Source organism: Dysidea avara, chromosome 15 (genome assembly GCF_963678975.1).
Source record: "Dysidea avara chromosome 15, odDysAvar1.4, whole genome shotgun sequence".
NCBI classification, from domain to species: Eukaryota; Metazoa; Porifera; class Demospongiae; order Dictyoceratida; family Dysideidae; genus Dysidea; species Dysidea avara.
The window spans coordinates 4,312,381-4,327,577 of NC_089286.1; the positions used below are offsets into that span (position 1 = coordinate 4,312,381).

The window sequence follows — 15,197 nt, forward strand, 5'->3', positions numbered from 1 at the left end:
ATGTTACTTCACTCACTAGTGGCAGTATTCTGATTATCTCTAACTTGTACAGTAATATCAGTTGATGATGGGTTACTGAGAACTAGTACAGGTTGTGCTGGTCCAGCATCTTCATTAAAATTGTATGTTAGTTGATTGAAGGAGACAGTGATAGCTAAGCGATGTAAACGAGGATCAACAATCATCATGCACAATAAGTATAACATCACTGTTGTACTGCAAACTCTGTAAATTCAGAAATATGAATGTCATACGAAAATTGCCACAGGAGTTATCCAAAATGATCATTTTGGATGGGACAATTTTGTATGACATTCATATTTTGAATTTACAGTGAAAGTGCATGTACTATGTAGCATAACAAAAAATAGCTGAATGGCTGAAAGCATTCTGGTGTTCAATGCTAGCCTAAGTTAAACTGATAGTCAACAATAAAATTTTATGGACCAGACCAGTTCCTTAAGCACATTTGGCAATACACATGTTCTATTAAAACCACAGAAAATTCCAGAGACTATGGCAGTAGTAAAAGCTCCAAACAGTTAACTATGTAGTTCACACCTGATTCTCACAACATCACTTAAAATGTTGTTATTAATACCATAATGGATTCTAAGCTTAAGGTTTTTATTGATTTGATTGATTTATTTGATTTTGATTTTGATTTTTTCTTTAAACTCATGATGTTCGACATAGCCATTCTTCCAGGTCAGAGTACACTGAGACACATACAAATACACAAGTACAAAACTGAAAAACATACAAGACATGACACATACAAAACAATACATTTAAATAATACAAACAAATCTCAAACAGTTTGGTAGTTGTGTTTAGTGGAGTACTCCCCTAAAATTTAGAGGTCCAACAAACCATTACCATTACAAATCATCAAGAAACATTATGTGATTAAAAGCTTCTTTACAACAGAGTTTTAGCCTAACTAACATAAAATATAGTGTTAAAACAGAAATAATATTGAATTTTAAAAAAGGTGCCAAAACCCAGTCTGCTTGCCTGCCTTCAATCTGCCTGCCTCACAGCCTGACCACATTCACACGGCTGCTGCATTGACATATGACTGCCTGCCTTTCCTTTTAATCTTCAGTTATGCTGCTTGTCATCTTCTTAGCACAATGACTATGCCCCCAGCAATCTATCTATTAGTGGTGCGCGATATAGGATATTTTCCTATCATGATTATTGCACACAACATAATCACGATACGATATATATCACGATATACAACTCATCACTCAGCTAGCATATTTACACTGATGACACTTGTAGCAGTGATGTACTAGAAGTACAATACAACATGGTACATGACTAGCATACAACATTGTAAGTTCTTTTATCAAAAAAAAAGTACAGTGCACAATGACATCCTGGGTACATTTTTCTCTAATTGTAGCTACAATCTATACCTAGGCTCACATCATGATATACAGATTCTATATCATATCACGATATAAAAGAATTTATTACAATATTTTGATATATGTGACCAGATTTTACAAAACCAATCCAAATCGCACATCAGGCAAAATGAAACTAACACCTCCAGTGGATAGCTACACTATTGTACTAGTAGTTTTGACACTCAGTACCACTCAAGCCACTCGAGGCTGGTTTCAACAGACGTCTTTTCTGTGTAGTGTGTAGAGCTCGAGTGGCGGTTTTAGGCCTTGTGAAGGACCTGACTTGGCAAGAACCAGTGGTTTACTGGTGGACTGCCTGACAATGTTGGCCAGACTTTTTTCTGTGGATTTCGCTACATATCAGCCACTACGGAGCCAGCACACCCCTGTAATCTCGTCTCTGGACTCCAATCATAGTCTGCCTTCATTTTGAGGTCTAACCCTTGCCCACCCTGCCACCCCCCACCCTTTTGTGAGCACTCATGATGCTACTTCGCTCGTTCAACTGCTCAGATTTTCTATCTTATTTGGTGGGAAACTCTACAAGCAGCTACAAGTACTGGAAGTGGCCTGAAAGGTAATGGATTGATGCATCTTTTGTGTAAATTTCATACGTGTGCTTCCTATCCTTTGAGAGTTTTGCTGGCTTGAATTCTTTAAACTCGTTTATCTCGAAACTTCTAATGTGCGACTTGGATCGTTTTTCCAAAATCCAGTCACATATATCATGTATCGCTTATCACTACTATCCATGCTAAATGAGCACAGCTGTGGTGGAGATAAAAAATGCCATACTGTGGTATTTAACTGATGTATTATGACAAACTGTGGTATATACCATGCTTTGTGGCTACGTTTACCATATATGGAAGCATTTTGTGAACTCCTTACCTAAATGGTAAACAAATATCTAATAGCAAGCACCTAAATCAACCAAAAATATTTTACCTAAGCTGCTGAGTATATGGTTGATGAACTCTTGTATCCTTCATGAATAACTCATTAATCATGAGCAGATGGGCGTGGCATCACTAAATACTCTGAAACACCTGATGCATCAATGATTTCTACTTTTTGATCTTTAACAGGTACTGTTTTATAATAAATTACTATATATAATCATTTTACCTACTGAGGTCAGTGAGGTGTGGGGCCATGACTACTTGGAAATATACATGTTCTTGTGAGTTTTGTGTGTACTTTTGTCATCTCCCTATTAGCCATGTTATAACATATAATAACCAAGCACCAAAGCCATGACTACCTTCATTTATAGAGATCAAACACATGGGGTAATGGTAAAACCAGGAACGAAGAAATAGGAAATAGGGGATGAGAAATGGAGAAATGGGTGGAAATGAAATTCCTTTGCAGCAGAACACTCTTCATTTGTAATTGAAGGGTTAGCAGATCACAGATTATCTCACGACTTTGGTGGCTGAAGTAGCAGTGACTGCTGCATTAGAGTATTTTCAACTCAATTGCTAAAAATCATAAGATAAGTATACAACTGTACTAACAGAATGGCAATTGTAAAATGTCTTGGTAAAATATCAAATCTACCAATTAGATAAAGTCCAGAGGAGTGCAGTCTATTTCATTATGAATGACTTTTCTCGATTCAGCAACATGCTGGACCACCTATCTATCCTGGCCAACTTTAAAACAAAAGAAGAAATGTCTTAAACTACTTACTGTATGCTCTTTAAATTGATTCATGGTCTTGTTAAAGTCTCATCAATTACTTAAAGTCCCTTAACCTCATGTACTTGTGGTCACTCTCGTCATTATGCTATCAGTCCACCAATTAAAACTGAAACATATTTACAATCTTTCTTGCTTTTAGCAGTAATGATCTACCTCAATCACTAATGATGTTGATGATTTTATGCAAGAACTTGAACTCTACTTATATCCCTCGCACCCCCTGTATGATTATCTGTACTTGTAAACTTTTTTAGACAGTAATTATAATAAAAGTCAAATTTCTGTTGGTGGATAATGCATATTACCCTGGGTGGTATCCTTGGTGGTATCAGTGGCTTAAGTTGAAGTGAGTGCTCTATCACAGTATGATCAGAGTATTATTACAAGTTTAACATCATTACGAGCTTTAAATAATACATTGGCACACATGCCAGCTTGGATTTAAGCCTTAACGTCATAATAGTCGTAGTGCATTTGCTAGCTGACTGAATTATAATTTAGCCACTGATACCGCTAGGATGATCTGCATTACTATGATCCACCATCAGAAATTTGAACCAAGACATTACACAATTGCTATTCTGTTAGTACACTTATTATACTTATGAGTTTTTTGCAATTGAGTTGCAAAACACTCTAATACAGCAGTCACTACTACTTCGGCCACAAAAATTGTGAGAAAATTTGTGCTCTGCTAGCTACCCCTTCAATTACAAATGAAGAGTGTTTTTCAGCAAAGGAATTCAATTTTCACCAATTTCTCATTTCCCATTTCCTATTTCTCTGTTCCTGGTTTTACCATAACCCAAACACATGCTCCATTAATAGCAAAATTAATGGAGGCATAGCATACACATACCCTATAATGATCTAGTTGTGATTGAGCAGAGCTACTGGTCTGGCTGCACTTATAATGGATAGCATGGTGATAGCAAAGTGAAAACAATAGAAATAGTTTCTATATGACAACCACATCGCATAGAAATGTATACCAGACAGGCTCACTCTAGCTACTCTAATAAAGCAGTCGCCACAATACAACAGTCATGTATGTCATACAGTACAGTAGTACAGTATATTAGGGATCATGGAGGATAGCACCAAAAATAATGACCGGAAAGCAGCCTTACAAAAGCTTCATGGTGCTTTGGCAGTATAGGTTAGGTAGAAACAAGCCCAAAAGTGTCTCCGGAATGGCCAAAAAAATGCTTCAGATGGGTTGCTATGGAATTTTAAAAACCTTTGATTCTATGGAATTTTCTGCTAAGTGACTGACTGATTAACTAACTAATGCCTTCAGAAAAGTGTAACTTAATAATGGCTAAGGCTACAGTCTAAATTTTTTCACTGTTCAATGTTTTTTCAGTCTGGCAGATGCCTTTTGGCATACTGCAGTATGAACAATGCACACATTATCAACTTACCTCTGTCCTCCTAAGTGTCCCATTACTTTTTGCTGACAGTTTAAGGTGCCGATTCACTGTAGTACAATGGTTCTCCTATGTTTGTATATGGAAATCGTCCATATTTTTTCATGGTAACTGAATTGCCGCAGAGGTGTTTCTCCTATGTAATGGGGTGAGCATGGCTAAAAGCAAAGCATTATGGCCCCTTCACTTTCAAGTCAGTAATAAAGTTGGGGTGCATAAATCGTTCGTATTTTTTTGTGGTAACTGGATTGATTTCAGAAGTGTTTTTCCAACTGTTCTTTGTTTGTTGTACTATGTAATGGGCTGAACATAGCTGAAAACAAAGCATTATGGCCACTTCACTTTTAAGTCAGTAATTAATAGTTGGGGTGCATTCAGAGGAAACATTAACTCTGGTGCTATTCTTTCTTTTGATGCAGGTATGCGTGGGTTCACCAGTTATAATAATGTTACAAAATAAGTATACAAGCAAGTATAAGGACAATTTAGGAATTTTAAGTTCAAATAGGGATCATAGAAAAAAGTGAAACAAGGGATGTTGCCTATACTTGCAGATATGCTAGTGGATGTTTAATCCTATAACCCACGACTGTAATTAGGGAATTAAACATCTACTAGTATATCTTCAGGTGTAGGCAACCAGCCTACAATCCCTAATCAAACTTAAAATTCCTAACTTTTCCTTATACTTGTTCTAATAAAACAGTAACCTTAATATAACAATCATTTACCATATTCTAATAGAACAGTCACACATGTATGCTAATCTAAAACTGAATTAAGGATCCAAGCAATAAAAGTAGTGAAACAAGAAATGAATGGTAGTATTACAACATGGCTTGGTGGAAAAATCCCTACTTTAGTATTGACTGTGATAACATACCAAGTGAAATGTATATAATAGACTTAAAACTACCTAACTATATCAACTACAATCCAGGAATTACTAGAGGCCATGATTACAAACTTACTGTACCCTTTACATGGATTGATCCATACAAGTTTAGCTTTTTCCCAGCCACCATTGCATTATGGAACAAATTACCAACTGAAATAGTTAACGCTACTTCAATTGACTCTTTTACTTACTTAATATTAATTAATTTTGTACATATATTGCACTTACATACTCGCTTGCGAGGTTTTGCAATTATAATAATAATAATAATAATAATAGTATAGGGACACAGAGTATTGTTAATATACAATCATTCATATCTCTTGTTTTACTACTTTTAATTACTTTGATATTTTAAATTACTATTATTTTTAATTAAGTATGCATGTTGGTCAACAATATGTCAACATTTCAGCTTCAATATTTATCAGTTGCCTTAAGTGCAAACCTGTCATTAGCTAATTTAATGAACAACATTATATCTCATTTGCTTAACACCAACTAAATGGAATGTACTAAATCTGCTATGAATGTCAAACCACACCATGAAGCAATTAAACTTATTCCTATATAAGGATGAAACACTCCAATAAAATTTAGTAAAATAAGTTACATTCCAAATCACTCACCATCATCATTTACAATAGTCACTATAGCACTACCAGGATCACCAACTCTAAAATTATTCAGTATTGATGATGAATCAATAGTGAGAGTAAAGTCCTCATTAGCCTCTAATGTATTATCATTAATAATGCTAACATTAAATGAAACACTGGTCTCTCCAGCAGTGAACATGACCATGTATGGTCCAGAATAGAAATCTTCACCTCCTGTAATGCAAGAATAACACTGATTAACTGTATACAAACAAATCAAATTTATATAAAGATTAGCCATAATAACAATGTTAGCTACACACACAAAATCTTCACTGAGGTGGTATGTGTTTCAAGAGTATTAACAATAATTGAAAAATTGGCTATAGCATAATTCATATACAAACACTGTCTATATTTCCATCTGTGTTTTTGTGTTGGAACTACTAGTCCAAAAATTTTACTTAGGCTTAATGAAAACAGATCACAGGCCTAATACTGAATAGCATTGGAGTCAATGATTTGTTGCCCATTTTGCCTTGGTATAAGGAGTTTATTGTATTTGTTGTTTTAATACTGACTGAAGAAAAAGTTAGTATAGGCAGTACTGGAACACTATTTTTTGCTGTTCTATACTCCTCAGATGTACACATTCAATTGAGCTGCACATGTTGTTTGTACAACTGTATGACCATGTCACAACACGTTCCTCACCAGTAGCTGTCCCATCAGTACTCAACACTTGAACAGTAATATCAGTTGATGATGGGTTACTGAGAACTAGTACAGGTTGTGCTGGTCCATTATTCTCATCATAACTGTATGTTGACTGTTCAAAGGAGATGGTGCAAACTATATAATCAACAGAAACATATTATACATGTAAAATGCTGTGTCACTATTTTGAACATTACTAAAGTAAGATTATGTGCTATATATTACAAAAGTTGCTTACCCTCATTATTCACTACAGTCATTGTAGTATTACCAGGATCAGCCACTCCAACATTATTAGGTAGTGAGGATGAGTCAATAGTGAGAGTGAAGGTCTTATTTCCTTCACATATCATTTCATCTCTTATTGGAACATTAAATGGCATACTGGTCACTTCAGCAGGAAATGTGACAGTGTATAGTCTAGAATTATAATCATCACCTCCTGTATTATAGTAATGGTAGAAACTATTTAGTGATGTATCTGTATGCTCTACTCACCAGTAGCTGTTCTCTCAGTGCTAAAAACTTGAATAGTGATAGGAAATGATGCTATATTACTAAGAACTAGTACAGGTTGTGATGGTCCAGCATCTTCATTAACATTGTATGTTGACTGGTTAAATCGTACAGTAACAGCTGTAGTAAAATATATTACTTACCTAACATTTGTTTTGTGGCAATAATTATAAATGTAAATATTAAATATAAAGTTTAATCTTGAAAATATAATCTACACAAAAACAGCCAAGCTGTGAAAAAATGGTGTGGCCTTAAAAAGTCTGGGTGAAAAAAGTTGTGAAATCAAAGGTGGCGGCCAAGAAATGGCTACAGTGATGTTAATGTTAATAAATTTTAACAATGCACACAGCCATTATTTAAAAATTTTTAACATTAACATCATTGTAGCCATTTCTTGGCCACCACCTTTGATTTCACAACTTTTTTCACCCAGGCTTTTTAAGGCCGCACCATTTTTTCACAGCTTGGCTGTTTTTGTGTGGATTTCACATCTTTTTGTACTTTATAAGAAAACCAGCCTATGGCTGACTTTGAGGTTTGTTTTTTATTCACATTTCTTCTTTTCTATGTAGATATAACGATGATTATTGAAGACAGACTTATAAATGTATTTCATTGCATGATTTAAATCAATATTTGATAATATTATTGTATTACTCTAATAGAGTGCACATATTTTTGAGGACTTCTAATAGAACATACATAGAATGCTCTAGAACAACCTGTGCCAAAAACAGCCCAGCTGTAAAAAAAAGCGAGGCCAAGAATGCACAAGTACATGTTCATGGAGTAACTACAACCAAAAGACATGATATCAAAATCTGGCCAAGAAAGCATTTACAGTATAGGCACTTTTATGCATTCATTTTCTGTATGCTTCACATTATCACATCCAGCTAGCTGTACATGTGTGCTTGCAATATAAACAATACTACTGAGATGATAAAAGATGATTACACTGCATTGTTACCAAAATTAAAAATTTACAATTGGTTTCTACTTGGCCATCTTTTTTAATATACAGTGCAAAAAGATGGCCAAGTAGAAACCAATTGAAAATTTTTAGTTAAATTAATTTTGGTAACAATGGAGTGTAATCATCTTTTATCATCTCAGTAGTATTGTTTATATTGCAAGCACACATGTACAGCTAGTTGGATGTGATAATGTGAAGCATACAGAAAATGAATGCATAAAAGTGCCTATACTGTAAATGCTTTCTTGGCCAGATTTTGATATCATGTCTTTTGGTTACTCCATGAACATGTACTTGTGCATTCTTGGCCTCGCCTTTTTTTACAGCTGGGCTGTTTTAGGCACAGGATATCACTACTTTTTGTTGAATGGAGAGCATACAGTTACTGAAGATTAGCTATTATATTACATAGGATACACTGCATGCATGCATGCATAATAACAGCTTCAGTATGAGATTAGCTAGTTAAATCAGTAGCAAAAGCTTCAAGTTCAGTGTTTAGAAGCACTACTAAAAGTGACTTGCTAAGAGAAAACTCATTTAAACCGTTCAAATTTCCCTCAAGAACTCACGTGATATTTTGCGTGATGTTCACGTGAAAATAAGAACCGGGGATAGTGTGAGGGATAGTGACAAAGTTGAGGCTACCATCTTAATGTTTCTTCCTGAAGCGGTGGATTGGTGATATAACTATAGTCTGTGTGCGTAACAAGTGGAGGCAAATCAGCTGCGAGTTGTTGCTGAATGGCGAGACTAGCTGAATGTATGCCTCGGAATGGACTTGACATGAAGGCGCTGAATGCATCACACTATTATTCCCCCAGTGAATTTCCGAGTAAGTTCGTGTATAAGTCATTGTAAACGGATATATAACTACCGTCGTAATCAGTTTTAGACAGGAATCCCCCATGGGCCACACCATAGTAGCTTCCTAGGATTATATGTATATGCTTTTCGGTAGGCCAGATTCTTGTAGCTGGCTTGTTCTAGCAGCTGTGTGGGTCAGACCGCGAACAAGTTGAGCTGAAGCCTAGTGAGAAAACAGCTAAAAATGAAAGACTTTTCTCTACATTTCAACCAACCAGATGGTTGGTGAGCAGACAAATGCTTCCATCAACAATTCAAGACTATACACTTTTATGGCTTCCTCTAATGTATGATGAAATCTTTGGCTATAAATAATGTGCCAGGCATTTGAATGATTAGCAAGTAAGTCAATACTACAAAACTAATAAGTTAATATTTTTGAGGGCTCAGCTCAATGCGTACATACAGTATACCATAATTACTATGCATCGATTGATTGATGTGATAATAATATAAGCAGATCTGAGACAACCATGGACCCTACTATATAGTAACTGGGCAGATATATAGAGTTATGTATAGATATAATTGTTGAGTGTTGTAGTTTGCCAATGGTCAAAGCTAAATTAACCATTTTAGATAGCTTTTTGTGATGTTGAAGGTGTTAGGCAAACTCCAGTTAGGGGCAGGCAATAAAAGATTATTTTTCAAAACAGGAGAGGAACATACTTAGGCCTGCAAGGTACAGGCTTAATCTACTTACCCCAGTAGATGCACCATATTATATATAATGCACATATCAACATATTTCCCTACTAACCCCCCCCCCCCCTTTGGGCATATATAGGGCTATAGTGGGCACAACCGAATGTTAAATACCCCATGGTAGGACAAACCTATTGTGTTAAATCCCCACCCTTGGCTCCAGTTGCAACGTGGGGGATTTGACAGCATAGAAAAAATACTTGGGTGCTTAATGAATGATTGTCAAATGTCCCATAGTAAAGCAGCAGTTTCATGTCAATTCGCCTTGTAAAGCCCCACTTACATCCAAGGGGAGTGGTAGGGTAACACATTGGTAGGTGCATAATGGGTTTGCATCATAAACCTTGTGTTGAAATTTAGTCTGTCTTGCTTTTTTCAGCTAATGTGCTTATCCTCAAACAATCAGGACTGGAAAAACTACAAATTGTCTTCTACTTTTATCTATCAACTATCCAATCACTGCTAGTTTATTACAATTTCCTTTGCTGTTGTAACTTGATTACCATTATGCTATAACCATTAGTCCCTCCTAGTTTATATGTCTCCTAGCTACAAATATTGTTATGTCAACAATGTAGGTGAGAACCACAAAAGAAGTCAAGTAATCTACTCCAAAATTGGTCATCAATTGCTGCAGTATGCTGAATACATCTTGGGAATGACGATGTTGGATGCTCACTTTAACAATAATCATAATAGTGGAAGAAAGTGTTTGCTGACATGTTAGCCTGACTATGGTTACACGTTTTTAGTTAGCTGTGCCTTACCATACTGTATCCCTTTCTGTATATGCAGGGTGGATACTGATGTTGTGACTGTTGGCGGGTGAGTTTATGGTCAATGGACAAATCACGCAAATGGTGAAGAAAAAATAATATGCGGTATCAAGACCCCACTACTATATTATGAACTCTTGGTGGTACTTCATAGCCAAACACTAGTGTATCTGGCTTCTTGTGCTATTGTAGTCTTTTTTTTATGGGATTATCATAATGTAAATGTTTACTATTACAATATATCATGCTATCATTAAAGAGTTTCTATAATTGTGGGTGGTTGCATGAGGGTCTACGAAGTGCTGTGACTGAAAGGTGATACGCTGGTGCTGCATGGCTTTTTAAGTCAACACTGAAGTTTCACAGGCACTGAAGAACTGGGGTGGAATTAGAGACGTGCACGGGTAATGTAGCAGTAAATTACTTCAACTGTATCACTACAGCGGGTATGAAACAGCTGGCTATAGCTAGCTATGTACGGCCCTGCATGGGCTGGAGTCAGGTCACGCCGACGAGTCAGTGGAGGCATACCATAGCAAAATTAAAACAAATCAGTGACTGCTCACAATTAAACCAAGAGTTGACAGCACAGTGTCTATCAAATCGGCCAGCTCACTATGGCTACTGACCATACCCACTTCAACACTGTTTGGGTTTGGGAAATGAGGCGGGCGCCCACACCTCGACATCATGGTGGCAAGTTTGAATCTTCAAAGAGCACAAAAGCGATCTCATAAGCTAACAAACAACTTTTAGCGAAACTAAATGTACAGATACATTGTGTAAAAAGCCCCTAATAGCCGCAGCCTTTTTACAATATGACTTCATGGTTGAAAGAAAATCGCTTCAATGGGATGCGATGACAAAGAAAATGAAAAAAAGAACGATGCACATTTGAATAAATAATTTAATTAACGCATGGTAAGTGGGTGGGCGATAGAGCAAACTACTCCAACAATTCGCCTGACTTTTCATGTGGTAGTTACTCATTATACAAAAGTTACATGCCCCTGGTTTCGAGGTGGAATATTTTAGTAAGCCTGAGATTTCGCCATGCGGATTTTAAAAGATTGTGTAATAGATCCCTCATGTAAATGATTCACAGTAGTGGTCGCATGTTTATTAATTTTGTGGGCGCGCGCTTTGTGCTTCTTGGCCTCGCGACTCACTACCGTGAGTCTTGATCTGGTACCTCTATTGGTAGATCTATGAAATTACAAACATTTGATTATAAGCAGATTTCAACTCGAAATTTCATTTATAAAGCAGAAAGTAAGTGAGGTGATCAGCCAAGGTAGCAGTGGTTCAATGGTTAAGGATGCAGGTGTTAGGTATGGAGGTCCCTGGTTCGAACTCTGGTAGGTTTTTATCGACATTTTTTGCACACCTTTTTACCTCACGGTGACTGCTCTATTAGAGTATCTTGATCCCACAATTTTACACTTGCTTAGGTTTTGCTTTATATAATAACTTTGTCACTGTAACTCTATTGCTATTGAAACTATCAAAAGGCATTGCTATGATGATCAGCCTATCTACGCACCAATTTTCAAGTTATTTCTACACTTGGTGTACTACACTTGGTGTACCCTGTAGCCGTGACAGAGGTTAGATTTTATTGCGTGAATAAACGCTCATAACTCCTTGAACATTACTCAGATTCACAACAAGCTTGGTACGTGAATCCACCATTACACGCTCTTCATTTGTGCCAAAGATCGAGGCAATCGAATTATACATTTGCATTTTATAGCAATTTTTGCAAAGTGTGCGAAAAGAAATCGAAGCCCCCGTAGCCTCCATAGGACATAAGAAGAAGAAAAGAACGAAGAAATTAAAACAAAATTTTGAACACCCATATCTCGCAAATGGGTAATGCGAATTTAATCAAATTTGCTGTGTGGCGTACCCTACTTGGGGGACAGCTATAATGCAAAACTGGTGTGCTTTGGAGAAGGGGCCATGGAGCTATGCACGCATGAAAAGGCTGTTTTCATTCTTCCTGTAAATATACTCACGGTATGGTCGCCGACTCTCTTGGCCACATGACACACTACCGTGTGTTTTGATATGTATAAATATACTTCGTAAAACTTGGAAAACTTGTATATATAGAATACAGTTGAAAAACAGTTTGAATTGATTCCTCCAATTACTTATGCATGTGCATAACACACACTTTGTTGTTATACAAATTTTTATATAATGAACGTTTCTCAATAGGCCAATGGTATATAACTATCCGCACAGAAACAGCCAAGCTGTGAGAAAGTGGTGCGGCCTTAAAAAGCCTGGGTGAAAAAAGTTGTGAAATCAAAGGTGGCGGCCACCAAATGGCTGCAATGATGTTAATAGTAATAAATTTTAACAATGTACAGCCATTATTAAATTGTATTAGCATTAACATCATTGCAGCCATTTGTTGGCTGCCACCTTTGATTTTACAACTTTTTTCACCCAGGCTTTTTAAGGCCACACCTTTTTTCACAGCTTGGCTGTTTTTGTGCGGATATCACTTTTTTGTAATTGCAAGTTCCAAAGCTAGTCTATGGTTGACCTTCATAATTCCTTTTAACTTTTTCCCCTTTACTACAGGAATCATCAAAGACTGCATGGCATTATGAAGAACTGAAATAGATGAATTTACTATCCTGCTTGTCACAATTTTGGACAGTTAATTAATCCTTGCTACAGATTATTATTTAACTAGTATTATTATTATAATTATTTTAAACTACTATATAGCTTAGTTACAAAAGTGGTTGAACTCTCTACTGGGTGGATTACTTGTTTGTAGCTGAATTCTCTACCAAGTGACTAGCTTATAGCTGAATTTTCTACAGGGTGATTGCTTGTAGCTGACTCTCCACAAGGTGATTCGTTTGTAGCTGGGGTGACTAGATTGTAGCTGAACTCTCTACTGGGTAGCCTGTTTGTAGAGGAACTCTCTAAAGGCAACTTGTTTGTAGCTATATGCTCTACTGGGTGACTTTTTTGTAGATGAAATCCCTACCGGGTGATTTGTTTGTAGCTGAACTCTCTGGAGGGCGATTTGTTTGTATATAACTGAACTTCATACAGGGTGATTTATTTGTAGCTGAACTCTTCACAGGGTGATTTGTTTGCAGCTGATCTCTCTACATGATGGCTTGTTTGAAGCTAAATTCTCCACAAGGTGATTTGTTTTTAGGTAAATTCTCTGTAGGTTGATTTGTTTGTAGGTTTGTTTGTAGCTGAACTCTACTGAGTACCTTGTTCATAACTGAACTCTCTACAGGTGATTTGTTTGTAGCTGAAGTCTCTACTGGGTGACTTGCTTTTAAGTAAACTTTCTACTGGATGATTCGTTTATAGCTAAACTCTCGACATGGTGACTTATTTGTCCCTACGGCATGGGTGTCTTGTTCATAACTGAGATATATGTTGGGTGATTTACTTGTAGCTGAACGTTCGACACAGTGATTTGTTTGTAGATGAATTCTCTACAGCATAACCTTTTGTAGCTGCACTCTCTAATCTCGAGAAGGGTGATTTTGTTATAGCTAAACTCTCCCAGTGATTTGTTGGTAGCTGAATTCTCTACAGGTGATTTGTTTGTAGATGAGTTCTCTACTCGACGACTTGCTTGTAAGTGAACTTTCTAAAGGATGGTTTGTTTTTAGCTGAACTCCCTCCTGGGTGACTTGTTTATAGCTGAACTTTCTACAAGGTCACAGTGATTTGTTCGTAGATGAATTCTCTACAGGGTAATTAGTTTGTAGCTGAACTTTCTACAGGGTGGCTTGTTTGTAGATAACTCTCTAGATGGTGACCTATATGTAGCTGTACTCTCTACTAGGTGACTTTTTGTAGCTGAACTCTGGTTTGTTTATAGTAGGAATACCACGACATAGAATTTTTTTGTCACATGTTATAGAGGTTTATGTCACGACATGTTGTATGTCACGACAAAGGCAAATCCAGACTTATGGAAAGGAGGGGTCAAAATGAACTCGGGCACTACATTGTCTCTGGGTTGGTATGGTGAGACCAAAAAAAAGAAAGTACATAAAAATCCTTGAATAGCTCACTACACACTGCTCTAATACTGTGACTGCTTTATTAGAGCGACTGCTCTATTATAGTATCTCAATCTTGGTATACTAAAAATTTTTGGAGGGGGGTCAATAGCCCCCCTTGTGTTTCTTAGCAGTAAACTAAAGGATACGTGAGTTATGGGCATTTATTTACATCATGTCAAAGCAATCGTATGATGATCGATCTTTCTTCACTGATTTTGTTTCTGTATGTAGTGAAGAAAGGTGATAGAAGAAACACCTTATCCAGTAATGGATTTCTCTATTCATGGAAAACATGATGGCACAAGTTGCAATTCTGTGCTGCATTGCATTTGTAAATTACAGACATTTTTTGTAAATGCCTGTAATTTATTTTCCCAATACTTGCTACGTTGTAGGGCTATTACTCCAAAAAGTTGTTGGCATACAAGGCTGAAATGTGGCCAGAGCATACACTTGGCCAAGTAGATTATAAATAGTCAATAATAAAGAATTTAAAAAAGTGCCATCATGTTGGGTTTTTG

At 36.5% G+C, this 15,197-nt stretch overlaps 1 protein-coding gene across 1 annotated transcript in view; it reads right to left on the reverse strand.

The window, feature by feature from the left end:
• Positions 1-15,197, reverse strand: part of LOC136246072 (adhesion G-protein coupled receptor V1-like) — a 251,552-nt gene that overhangs the window by 65,142 nt on the left and 171,213 nt on the right. The window contains exons 29-33 of the mRNA XM_066037520.1: positions 7,271-7,408; positions 7,011-7,214; positions 6,770-6,907; positions 6,086-6,289; positions 17-154 (exon numbers count right to left, since the gene is read on the reverse strand). Of these exons, the coding sequence (XP_065893592.1) occupies positions 17-154; positions 6,086-6,289; positions 6,770-6,907; positions 7,011-7,214; positions 7,271-7,408 (822 nt within the window). The remainder of the gene's footprint in view (positions 1-16; positions 155-6,085; positions 6,290-6,769; positions 6,908-7,010; positions 7,215-7,270; positions 7,409-15,197) is intronic.